This window comes from Exophiala aquamarina (assembly GCF_000709125.1).
Source record: "Exophiala aquamarina CBS 119918 chromosome Unknown aczIA-supercont1.2, whole genome shotgun sequence".
In the NCBI taxonomy this organism is placed as follows: domain Eukaryota; kingdom Fungi; phylum Ascomycota; class Eurotiomycetes; order Chaetothyriales; family Herpotrichiellaceae; genus Exophiala; species Exophiala aquamarina.
This window is the reverse complement of record NW_013550586.1, coordinates 4,745,979-4,757,728: the sequence shown is the minus strand read 5'-3', so window position 1 is coordinate 4,757,728 and position 11,750 is coordinate 4,745,979. Positions and strand designations below refer to the sequence as shown.

At 52.3% G+C, this 11,750-nt stretch overlaps 5 protein-coding genes across 5 annotated transcripts; 1 reads left to right on the top strand and 4 right to left on the bottom strand.

The window, feature by feature from the left end:
* Positions 1-75: 75 nt before the first annotated feature.
* Positions 76-2,144, bottom strand: A1O9_03525 (uncharacterized protein; the record flags this gene model as incomplete). Its single annotated transcript, XM_013409089.1, has 2 exons — positions 76-1,875; positions 1,929-2,144. The coding sequence occupies 2 exons, from the start codon at positions 2,142-2,144 to the stop codon at positions 76-78; spliced, it is 2,016 nt and encodes a 671-aa protein (XP_013264543.1).
* Positions 2,145-2,512: 368 nt separating this feature from the next.
* Positions 2,513-4,010, top strand: A1O9_03524 (uncharacterized protein; the record flags this gene model as incomplete). Its single annotated transcript, XM_013409088.1, has 3 exons — positions 2,513-2,536; positions 2,593-3,178; positions 3,241-4,010. 3 exons carry the CDS (start codon positions 2,513-2,515, stop codon positions 4,008-4,010), a joined length of 1,380 nt encoding a protein of 459 aa, XP_013264542.1.
* A 388-nt stretch (positions 4,011-4,398) lies between these two features.
* On the bottom strand, positions 4,399-5,283 carry A1O9_03523 (tagatose 1,6-diphosphate aldolase; the record flags this gene model as incomplete). The annotated part of the gene is made up of 1 exon (XM_013409087.1): positions 4,399-5,283. One exon carries the CDS (start codon positions 5,281-5,283, stop codon positions 4,399-4,401), a length of 885 nt encoding a protein of 294 aa, XP_013264541.1.
* A 948-nt stretch (positions 5,284-6,231) lies between these two features.
* A1O9_03522 (alcohol dehydrogenase) lies at positions 6,232-7,194 on the bottom strand (the record flags this gene model as incomplete). Its single annotated transcript, XM_013409086.1, has 1 exon — positions 6,232-7,194. One exon carries the CDS (start codon positions 7,192-7,194, stop codon positions 6,232-6,234), a length of 963 nt encoding a protein of 320 aa, XP_013264540.1.
* Positions 7,195-8,224: 1,030 nt separating this feature from the next.
* A1O9_03521 (uncharacterized protein) lies at positions 8,225-9,949 on the bottom strand (the record flags this gene model as incomplete). The annotated part of the gene is made up of 1 exon (XM_013409085.1): positions 8,225-9,949. The coding sequence occupies one exon, from the start codon at positions 9,947-9,949 to the stop codon at positions 8,225-8,227; it is 1,725 nt and encodes a 574-aa protein (XP_013264539.1).
* Positions 9,950-11,750: the final 1,801 nt, after the last annotated feature.

The following is an 11,750-nucleotide window of genomic DNA, read 5'->3' as shown; positions in this document are numbered from 1 at the left end:
AATGGCTTGTATTGATTATTGAAAACAAGAGCGAATAATCGTTAGTTGCATCTAAAATAAGCCTTGGGAATATCACTAAGTTTTGACATTGTAAAATCCACCACTAAAATCCACCAGCCACGATTTTTCAACCTTGCTGATATCCTTGATGTACACCTTATCGCTAGTCTCTAGCAGTTCGTGAAAGATCACGTACTGTGCCTTCCGGTTGAACATGAGACTAGTCGGATGCGCAAACATGGTGACCTCGCCTGAGACGGATCGAAAGCTCCCATCGGGCTGCATCTTGGCGGCTTGGGAGAAGAAGCCAGTTGTGAGGCACTGCAGGATATTAGTGGCCTTATCTCTGGACGGAGCGGGCGCTTTGGCTGAATGGTATGGATGGTCCGAGGAAGGCAAAGACAAAGTCTCATCAACTTTGACCCCTAGTCGTTCAAGATATCGGCGTAGCTGATTTCGTATGCTGACTACGCGGGTCATGGACTTGAAATTGATATGGTTGGCATGGCACCATTTCGCCTCCTTCTTCCCTTTCGTTATGAAAGACTGGTACACATTTAACAGAGTCAAGTGATCGCCTTCTTCAGCGGCAAATTTTCGGCGCGAAACCTCCATCGCTTTCTTCTCACCGCTGTGGTGGAACCAGATGTTACCTTGGAGAGACGTCATGGCAGAAATGGTGAGAACTTCGCTTTGACAGTCGAACCTCGGTTCAGACGAAGCCAGTAGGCACTTGGCCATCATTGGAGGGATAGACAGTTCCGCCATGCGGGTTCCAAGAGGAGTAGTGAGTTTGGCATAATCATCAACAGCTCCAAGTGAGTAAAGAAGGTCGAAGGCACGGACCATTAGCTGGGATGGGGGCGGAGAGAGAAAATCGAAGCGGACGACATTGTCAATACCCAGAGCTTTAAGCTGTAAAACAATCGGTGCGAGGTTTGAGCGTTGTATCTCTGGTGTCGTAGTCGACTGTAAAGCACTGTAAGACTGCTGTGTGTATAGACGAAAGCATTTTCCCGGCTGTGTGCGGCCTGCCCGGCCAGACCGCTGGATTGCGGAAGCTTTGGAGGTAGGAAAGGGTGTGAGTGTCTCGATATTCGTTGCTGGATTGAAGGTTCGAAGCTTGACGAAACCACAATCAATGACATATACAACTCCAGATATTGTGACCGATGCTTCTGCAATGTTGGTGCTGAAGATGACCTTTCGAGTGTCCTCAGCCGCTTCTGAGAAGACGTACATTTGTTCATCTGTGCTCAATCCGGCATAGAGTGGCAATGGCTGTATTGCTTGGGCTTGCGAAGGCAAGCTTGACGCTAGTTCCGACAATTTTTCGATTGCCATGTCTATCTCCTCTCGGCCCGTGAGGAACACTAAAATATCACCCGGTGGTTCTTGTTGGTGGATCGTAAAGGCTGTCTGCACAGCCCTCTCGACGTAGTCGTCTGTTGGCTGCTCCAGATACATGATATCGACAGGGTAAGTGCGGCCCTCGATACTAACAACCCTGTACAGATTTTCAGTGGAGTCCCCAACTTGAAAGAAGTCTGCGAATTTCTGTGCTTCGAGAGTTGCGCTGCTGACAATGATCCTTAAATCCGGGCGACGCTGTCTGATCTTTTTCAGAAGTCCTAACAGGATATCGGAGCTCAATGAGCGCTCATGCGCTTCATCAACCATGATGACCGAGTATCTCGAGAGAAGAGGATCGACTAACGCCTCGCGAAGGAGCATTCCATCTGTCAGGAATTTTATCCTAGTTTTCGCGGAGGTAACATCCTCAAATCTGATGGAATACCCGACCTCGTCACCGAGTTGACATCTCATCTCTTCGGCAACACGAGTGGCCACTGTGGTGACAGCGACTCTCCTGGGCTAGGAAATGGTCAAATACCATCTGACCAGAAAAATCAAGTCGACTCACCCACCTGAGTAACAGCGATGCATTTCTCTCCTGACGTCCATCCGGCTTGGTGGAGGAATTGAGGTAGCTGGGTGGTCTTCCCACTACCTGTTTGACCTACAAGGATTGTTACTGGATGGGTTTCGATTGTGTAGAGGAGGCTCTTCTTGTGTCGAGCAATCGGTAACAAGGCTGAAGGAGTGTGCAGAGCCGGGATAAAGGACAAATCAAAGTCGGCCATTGTATTATACGTGTCGGCACCCCATGTCAGCAGGCGACAGTCGTAGTAGAGACGATCATTTGCCCAAGTTGGATTGCCAACAAAGATACGGCCGGTCCACGCGTCGTGTCAGAGCAGTCCCGGGAAAGAATAGAAAAACAGTACGAGTCGGATGATTGAGCAGGTGCATAATTGCACTGCCACTTGGCGCCACAGCCGACGCGCCACAGGTACTCCTTCCTCGTCAGCCAAGGCGGGGCTATCAACGCCAGCAAAGACTGGGGAATTTCTCAAACAATTGCTCTGCCTGCAATTAAATCTCCCAATATCTCAACTTGTGTCCTCTCCTCTATCCTCACACAGCGTTACGCAAACGCCTTCTCCCCATCATGGACGAGGCCCGCAACCGTACGGTAATAACATGCTCCTCTCCCTTTCCACCAGCTTTACTAACTCCTCGCCGAACCAGCCTTCACCCGTCTCACCACTCAAGGCCTCCGATCAACCTCCCGAGTCTCCAACTACAGCCCGAGAATTGGATTTTGACAGTGATCAAGAGACCGGTACTACATCTAATCCCGCAATAGCAAAGATGGACCCTACCCCTCGACCTCCTCCCAAAGACGATGCTCCTCCTCTAAAGTCCCCAAGACCAATCGACCCCCGTGAGCAAGCTGAGAACACGTTGAGAGAAGCATTTCCCTCCATTGACATCAACGTCATCAAGGCTGTCCTGACCGCAAGTGGTGGCAACGTTGAACCAGCTTTCAATGCATTGTTGGGCATGAGCGATCCAGATTCCCAACGAGAACCAGAACCCCCAGCCAAACCTCCTAGACCAACTCAGCAACAACCTCCTACATCCACGAAATTGAGCCAGTTGGAAGCGGACGAATTATATGCGAGACAGCTTGCCGAGCATTATGGTGGGTCGGAGACACAGCACCGAAGGGGTTCTGGAGGAAGGTTCAATGAACATCTTCAAGGGTCAAGAGTTGGCCGACCTGGTGCCAACCCCAACCCCGATGAAGTTCCATGGCGGAGTTTCGTAGATGGTAAGCAACCAAGTTCTTCCCTTACTACCATCAAAACCATATCCCACTAACCTGAACTCCAGATGACCTTCCCGAGATCCGCGACAACATTCGCAAGGGTTTCCAAGAGACGCAAAAGACTGTGAACAGTTGGATAAGCGCCTTCAAGAAAAGTTTCGACGGCGAAGATGAGGATGACCCAGACTATCGCCCGCCACAACCGCCTCGTCCTGGCCAACAAGTACAAGGAGGAGGAAATTATCCGGCCTCAGGCGGCTACCCTAATCGTCGCAGTGCCGATGTGCGACGGTCTGCAGATATGCAGCGTTACGACGCCGACCCTCAACTCATCAGCGACGATTTCTCGAGGCTCGAACTTCGCGATGGAGAAGCCCCACCACGCACATCCAGCCGCCCACTGGCAAATCCCAACCTTTTCCGCTCAGGCGCTGCTGACCCCGACCGCCGGCCCTCCCCGGGGGGGAACCGCAAGGTATCGTTTCAAGACGGCCCTCCAGAGGAGATTCAGGACATGTACTCATCGGCCAATACGAAGCCCTCTCCCGCCACGACGGCGACGGCACCGTCGTCGGGAGGAAAAGCTAGCAAATGGCAGCCTCTCTCCACTGTGGATCCTAGCCCCGTGGCAGACAACGACCCATTTAGCCTTGGTGACAGTGACGAGGAGAAAGATGCCAAGCCTATCACACTCAAGGAGGATGATGCCCCTGCCCCTGCCGGCACAAGCACTACTGAAGAGGGTAACAAGAAGGCCACAACTGATGAAGACGAAAGAGTCAAGAAAGCCACTGACGAGGCGATTAAGGAGAGTATAGCTAGTGAGGCTAAGTGAATTTGAAGGGGATAGGCATGGGCAGTGCGGGTTGAGCATCCGGTCGAATGTAATCGGAAAGATCAAGCATCAATTCCGCGTGAACCCCTACAAGCAGGAGTCATTGTACCATGAAGTCTCGAGCTCGACAAAGCTCAGGTTTCAAGGACATACCACGGCCGCCGGCGCAAGCATTTGGATACTGGATGGGGACAAATGGGAATTTGCTTAAGAGACATGACAATGAAAACGCATGGATTCTATCGTGTTAGCAAGGTCTTTCGAATGGAAATCCAAGCCAGCGAAAGCCACTCTGCGGGCGATAGATCGTTCCTTTTCTCCACATCAAGCCAGCCAGCCAGCCCTTTTTCAGAACAAATGCGTTTTATCTATGTTCATCTCTCCATATCTATATCTTGACGTCGACAGCGCGTCCCGTGCTCCCTACAGCGTCCATCATCCACTCGATGCGCTCCTGAATCAGGGCGGTGCCTTCCTCCATGAACTCAGTCAGGGGTGTCCTGCCAGCCTTCTCTTGTGCGTACTTCTCGTACTTCCACAGGACGATCTGGTTGACGTTGAGGCGGGTCATGCCGGCGTCGACGCACTGCTTGAAAATGTCGGCGGTGAACTCGTTGGTCCCGTGCATGACCAGGGTGACTTTTCCGAGCGACGCGTCCCGGATGCCTGCCAGGCGCGGGAAGTCCAGCTTGATGTTCTGGACGCCGTGGTAAGGGCCGTGGACGTTGCCGATCGCGGGCGCGAGGAAGTCGATGCCCGTGTTGATGAACTGCAGGGCTTCTTCGGGTGTGGTCAAGATGCCCTCGAGGTCGCCCGTATCTTGCACGCCGGCCTCGCCGCCGTTGATGCGCCCGGGCTCGGCCTCGGTAGCGATGCCCAGCTCGTGGCAGAACTTGACCAGCTCGGTCGTGCGCGCCAGGTTCTCCTCCTTCTCGTAGTGGCTCATGTCGACCATGATGGAGTCGAATTTGCCCGTCAAGGCGGCCTTTTTGATGGCCTCTTCGCTCTGTGCGTGGTCCAGGTGCAGGGACATAGGCACCTTGGCGCTCCGGCACACGTCCGCGGCCAGGTTGACCAGGTTGTCGTACGCGTATTCCTGCGCCCACGGGAAGAGGAGGATCTGGCAGGGCGAGTTCTTCGCCTCGGCGGCCTTGCGGCAGGCGATGATCGCTTCGAGGTTGTAGCACACCACGCCCGGCACGCCGTAGCGGCCTTTCTCGGCGGCTTTGAGGATCCGGACGGAGATGTTTTGCGAAAGGGAAGAGGACGGCATCTTGGATTTCGAGTGGTGGGGAGGTGGGATTGACGGTCCCTTGGAGGGTGGTTCAGGAGGAAGTTGAACGCAACAGAGACAACACAGCGTTCGTCGAATCGTATCCGATCAATATACAACCAGGAAAGGTCGAATTAAAAATGTGTAGAGATGTGACAGAGGCAAGAGAAGACAAACGGAGCAGAACTCCACGTACCCAAAAAAATCATATATGGCAGTAGGAACTGGCTCAATTGAGAGCGGGACAAGGAATAGGATCGGTATGCCAACTCAATCAAAGGCCGGTCGGTAATGCACAGCGACTTCACAGGTAGAATGATGCCACATTTCGCATGGAAGAACGTATACATGCCCAGCTCGGCTCGTGGCGGCGGTGGTGGTGGAGGTGGTGGCCCCGATGATGTAGGCAGCCGGAGAAGGGACCGAGCCATGATGAGGGGAGGAGGGGTTATGAGCCAGTCCACCAGTCAAATGAAGCCCTGTGTGATGGATGAGAATGTGGAATAAGGATTGTACGAGTAAGAATGGAGCATACGAGGAGTGGCAAGTTGAACTGGTGGGGGATCTGTGGCTGTCGTCAATGAGAATTTACCCGGCCGGGCTATTTTCCAATACGTAGGAACTAATACATAATGGCGAACGTGGTTCCCATCGGCCATATCGGCCAAGATGCCGGCGCTCCACGTTATCACAGGCTGGACAGTCAGATCCAGGAGTGCTGGCAAATGTTTTTCAGGACTGGGAGGCTTGTGTCAGTCTCGCGTCAAGTACTGGTACCGCTGGTGATATGTAACATTCACTAGATAGATATCGAACTAGGATAATCTCTCTCATAGATGGCAGATGGCAAATGCAATGGTTGTTGAGCACCAACATTGGAAGCAATTAGCAGCCATCTCCATATCCCTTGATGTACTTGGCCCCTTCCTCTCCGTACCTCCCCATCGGCTACTGCCACGTCTTCTCCTGTTCTAAGAACTCGACATATTCCCGAACAGCGGACTCAAAGCTCTCCGGCGCCTTGAATCCGAGACTCAGCCCCAAGGAATTATCAAAATTGTAGGCCCAGGACTTGAGGATCCTGACCAGTGCTTCATCGTGCTCCTCCTTGACGTACTTCAATTTATCTTCGCCGCCGACTTTGGCCAGCGCATCCAGCATCTCCTGGATCGTGACGGTGAGTCCAGGCGCGTTGACCACGCGTTTATGCTTGGGCAGCGCGTCCGACGGCAGTGTCAGAGCGTGTACCAGGTTGCCGATCAGGACCTTTGGCGAGCAAACGTTCGAGGGGAAGTTTCGATCCTTGATCGGCACCTTTGCTTCAATCCCAGCCAGTGGTTCCCGGATGATGCCTGAAATAAACGCGCTGGCTGCCGGTGCCGGCTTCCCAGGCCGCACGGAGATCGTGGGGAAGCGAAGCACGATTCCATCGATCATTCCACGTCTCGTCATGTCATTGACTAGTATTTCAATCATGAGCTTGGCCGAGCCGTACGACCCTTCTGGCGTGGGTAGCGTCGCTTCAGTGACGACTTCGGGAAGAGGCTGGCCGTAGACGGCCTGACTGGACGAGTATACAACCCTGATGCCTGGTTTCGTCTGTCTCAGCTTCTGCAGTATTATCCTCGTGCTTTCCAGGTTTACACTGATTCCCAGGTCGTAATTCGCCTCCGAACCGGCGGACATGATTCCATGAAAGAGGTAGACGGCATCAAGGTCGGAGGTGATCACACTTTGGTCTTTTAGAAGATCTGCTTTGATCGTGGTGGCGTTTTGGGGGTTCTTAGATCCCTTGGGGACTGGCACGTCGACTATGTCCGTCAAGACTACCTGATGCTCTGAGTTTGAGAGCAGCTCCCGCGCCAGGAACTGGCCTAGAAACCCCCCGGCACCTGTGATGAGGATCTTCATATTGGAATTGTCAAATTCAGTGTAGGGACGCTTGCTCGTAGAGACCCAGGAGGTGGAACGGGGCAGTTGAAATTTATGGATAGAATTCCTTTCTTGTGCACAGGAAAAAACAATGACGATTAGGGAAGAGAATGAATATCCAGAATGACTTCTTAAGCCTAGAAAATATGGTATGAATCGAGCTAAAGCCCAAAAGAAATGAGACTACTTGGTTAGAATCCAACGGGCTTCCTACCGCCTAGGTAAGGATCATCAAATGAAGGCATCGTACGAGACCCAGTTTCAAACATGTCGTTCGTCGGCGTCCACCCCATTCTTTGGAGAAGAGAAATACCCAAGGTATCTGGGGTAGATCGGTCCACAAGCCGTGTCGGTGGTGTGTGCCATGACGCTTGGGGGTGGCAGGGGGAGTGGGGGGAGGCGGGCGTGTGAGGGTTTTATTTGGGCTGGAGCTCACCAGCGTCCTTCGGGGCATCTGCTTCCAGAGGCGCTCTGCTGAGGATATACCAATATTAACAATTGAGAAATGTATATCAAGGCAGCACAGCGATCGGAGCGTGTCACTCGAAGTTGTTTATACCTTCCACTTTCAGGATAGATCGAACGGCGCCCAAGATCGCATTTCGGCCATTTCTCTTTACAATATTACCTTTTCAACAGCATCGTAACCTTGAGTCACTATCCCCAAGTTCAGTATTTAAATCCGACGTCCGGGATTGTCGCGGTCGCATCCTTTGTGTCAGCGCGACATGTGGCTACGGCGGGAGTCCTATGTATGATGTTGATAGCCAAGGTCTAATGCAAAGAGCTCAATGCACCATGATGTTCGCTATTTGCTACCTAAAATACTAATATTGAACGTCGCTATTCGTACATGCGTTTTCAACATTTTATCGCCCATAATCCAATACTACCTGGTTAAAATCCCAATACATATCAAGCAGCGCCGCCCCCAGTTCAACGCTTCACTCAGGTTCCTCTGTAAACGTGATATTTTTCGTAAATGCCTTCAGTCAGCCTCGTCGTCTCATCATATCGCATAACCAGCTGGCGCGCCCGGTCTGACAGCGCTTCTATTCTCTGGGTCGAGGTCTCGACTTCCCATACGTGGTAGATGCAAAGTCTCATCGCTGGTGCTTCTCTCTGTCTTCACGATGCTGCTCGATGTCCTGATTGTATTCCAAGGTGGCTTCTCGTCAGCATAGACTGAGGCTTCATCTGAATCGCTCGGTGACTCAAGGCGGGAACTGGATCCCAGGCCATCGTGCATATCCTTAAATGGCCCGGGGTTCAACCCAGATCCGTATTCGTAAGAATGATTTTTATGCTGCTGCACCCTCCGATTCTCCATTGCCACACTTCCTTGAGAGCTGCGCGGGATATTGAATGGCTCCATGGATGGATCGAGCTGTAGGCCAACGTGAATGGTCTGCTGTGAACCTCGTGACTTGGAATCAGGCCAACTAGCAGGTGTCCCGGTTTTGCTCGGAGGCATGGGCCAATTTTCTGTCCATTGGTAGCTGCTTGTTGAGTTATGAGCTGGGGTAAAGTCGTTGGAGGGCAGGGATTCTGGTGGCTCGGTCTGCATTGCTCTGTAAACCTGCATCGGTATCATCTTACCATCGGCACTTTTCCTCATTTGAAAGTTTCTGGTTTCTTGGTTCCCGATATCCTTCAAAAATCCTCTTTGCCGTAATTCTTCACCAGTCCCGCTGTGAGCGACCCCAATGTTTCCCATGACAACACTGTCATGCAAATTAGAGGAGTCCTCGCTCAGCGTTTTGCCCCTCGAGCCCCTAAGTGATGGGTACCAAACTGCATCTCCCTTGTTCTTGGTGATACTTTCAATGGATTCTACAAAATATTTCTGAAAAAACGGCTTGAGCGCAGGTGCGCAGGCGGCCCAGATGGCCACGTATAATTCGACAACCGCCCAAATCCAAGTCTCCCAGAGAATCCAGGTAAAATCAAAGTCGGAGTTCAATAATTGATACAAAAGAACAGTCCTGACAATCCCAGCAGCGACTGCCAGGAAACCTAGAGCAAACAATGAGTACAGAGCAAGCTTCTGTCTTCGTGGTAAATCGAGGTTGTAGATCAGAAAGACTGGTATCAGGGTGCTGTACAGGTCTCCGAGGACACTGAGGCCGGCCGAAGCAGGGAGAGAAAGTCCTTCTGTGTTGCATCTGAATTCATGGGTGGTGGCCCAGACTGGGTCGAAGCTTTGCCAGTAGGCGTAAACGGGGTCGCAAATAAGTAGCAGTGTCATAAAAAAGGCGAGCATGTACACAACGTTGTAGACAATTCCCACCCATGTGGCAATGAGGAAGGCTTTGCTGAATTTGACACTGAGTCTCCGATAGAAGAGTAGAACGCTGATTTTGGTAAAGGTAGAGGCTGTGATGAAGCACCACATGGCGATCCAAACATTGAGACGATGGCCAGCAAATTTGGAGACAGGGATATCCCAGACGTGGCGTCCGCTGAAATATGTCTTGTTGCCAATAATGACCATGACTGACAGAGCGATGCCGGCAACGAGGCCGCAGACAATCAGTATATCGTCCACTCCCGGCGCTCTGGTAATGAAAAGACGTGAATAGGCTCTGGCAGCGCATAGAATGACGCCGATGGCGCTGAATATGATGCAGACATAGATCAATGCTGGTCCCCTGGTGTCGGGGTTGACATAGTTGGGAGTTGGCCAGGAAGCAATAATCTCTGGGGAGGCTGCGAGAGGAGTCAATATCGCCATTGCTGGAGAATCCGGAATGGAGAAGACTCACGGCGCAGAGTGTCAACCATGGTTGATATCTTTTAGTTCTAACGCTCTCAACCCAAGGCCACAGCTTCTTGTCAACCGTTCAGCCGAAACGGAGGCTATTCTCGGAAGTGCATGCCAGACAATCGGTTGATATCTTCCATTAAACTTTGTCTAGCTGGCTTAGTGTATCATGATTTGACAAGTACTCGAGTCATTGCCCTACGCACGGCCTGGGGAGAGCAAGCGAGGAGGGCAAAATGGCCTTGTCAAACAGTGTGATGGCTGCACGAGGACAAGATCGACCCCGTTAATGGCGGTCTCGACGAATGCGTAAGAAGGAAGGCAGGGAAAGAAGCGAAGGGTGAGAAGGCAAGTTGAGACTGAAAGCGACAGACGAAGTCCTGAAAGAGACAAGTCCATGGTCTTCGGCCTCTCTTGTACGTCCCGATAAGGACGGTTCTGACACTTGACAAGTGGATGCACCTGGCGGTGGTCGTGGTGGTGAACTTGTCCACCTTGAGGCAGTCGAGGTGCATGATGCTCCATAGTGGTAAGGTAAGACCCCTGTCCGTAGTGTTACAGGCTGACAGCCCATGCTCTTCGTTCTTCCTTTCTTCGAAGGAAGACCATCAGCTGTCAGAAAAATGGCCTAGCTCCTTGAACAGTTACTCTCCTGTCGGATCTGTACCGTGGTGGAGTGGAGGGTTGCGATGGACGTCGGGGCAGAGCGGGGCAGGGGAGGGGCGCCCTCGGGCGGCAGCAAAGGCACAGCGGGTGTTCCTGGGACCTGCATGATTTGACTGCTTAGTAGCTGCTACTACGGAGTACTCCGTTCTTGGTGGTCAGTGGCGGTGGCTGTAGTAACCTAGCAGTGGCAGGAGGAATTCGCCACACAATGCTGCTCGGTAGTCCTCCGTATCGGTACCTTAACGGGGTCACAGCTCGGGGAAGCGAAGCGAAGCTGCGGAGAGACATACAGCAGAGGCAGCGCTAACAAGTGCACATGGACTCAGAGACTACGAGAGAGCGGAGGAGGGAGGAGACATGATTCCTCGAACTAGCTTCGTCCATACGATCCACGGGCCCTGGTGATGGTGATGGGCGATCGGAGGGTTGGAAGGGTGGCTTTTGACAAGATTTTCCGACTCTTGAAACAGGCACGAATTCAACTGACGGGACGCAAGACCAAGGACAAGGTAGCATGTAGTCCGGAGGACGGAGTACTCTATACGGTGGTGAGAATGCGTGGGCTGAGGGACCTCGGGGGAATCCTCCGGGCCAGAAGATGAGAGCCCCAGAGGGATCGATGCTGAGTCTATCTAGGCGCGAAGTTAGTTCACAACACCGCCCGGGGCTGGGGGCGTCTCGTCTCGGGGTGGCATTCGCTAACGTAAGTCTGGCGGCCTGAGCCTGGGTGCCACCGTAAGCCTCTCGCTCGATGAAGTGATGGGTGGTTGGGCTCGATTAGTGTCATCAGGTCGATATACGTTCTTCTAACCAAGTACATTGGTTTATACAAGCATTTCAAAGGATATGGATAAGACATAGTATGTAAGTCATACAACCTTTGCATGCTCGGCTTCGAAGGACAGCCCTTCTTCGCTTAGGAAATTGCTCGAGACCTACTCTAGTCTGTGGGGGAGATCTCGGGGTGAGTTCTTAAGAAGCAGGCTTCGCTATCCCAGCATGATGTCGACTCAACCAGAAGTTTAGTGAGAGATGCAGGAGCACTCAAGCTGATCCGCGCGAGGAGACCTTGTCGCCAGGTTCCATTATCGAAGCTGAGAGAGCG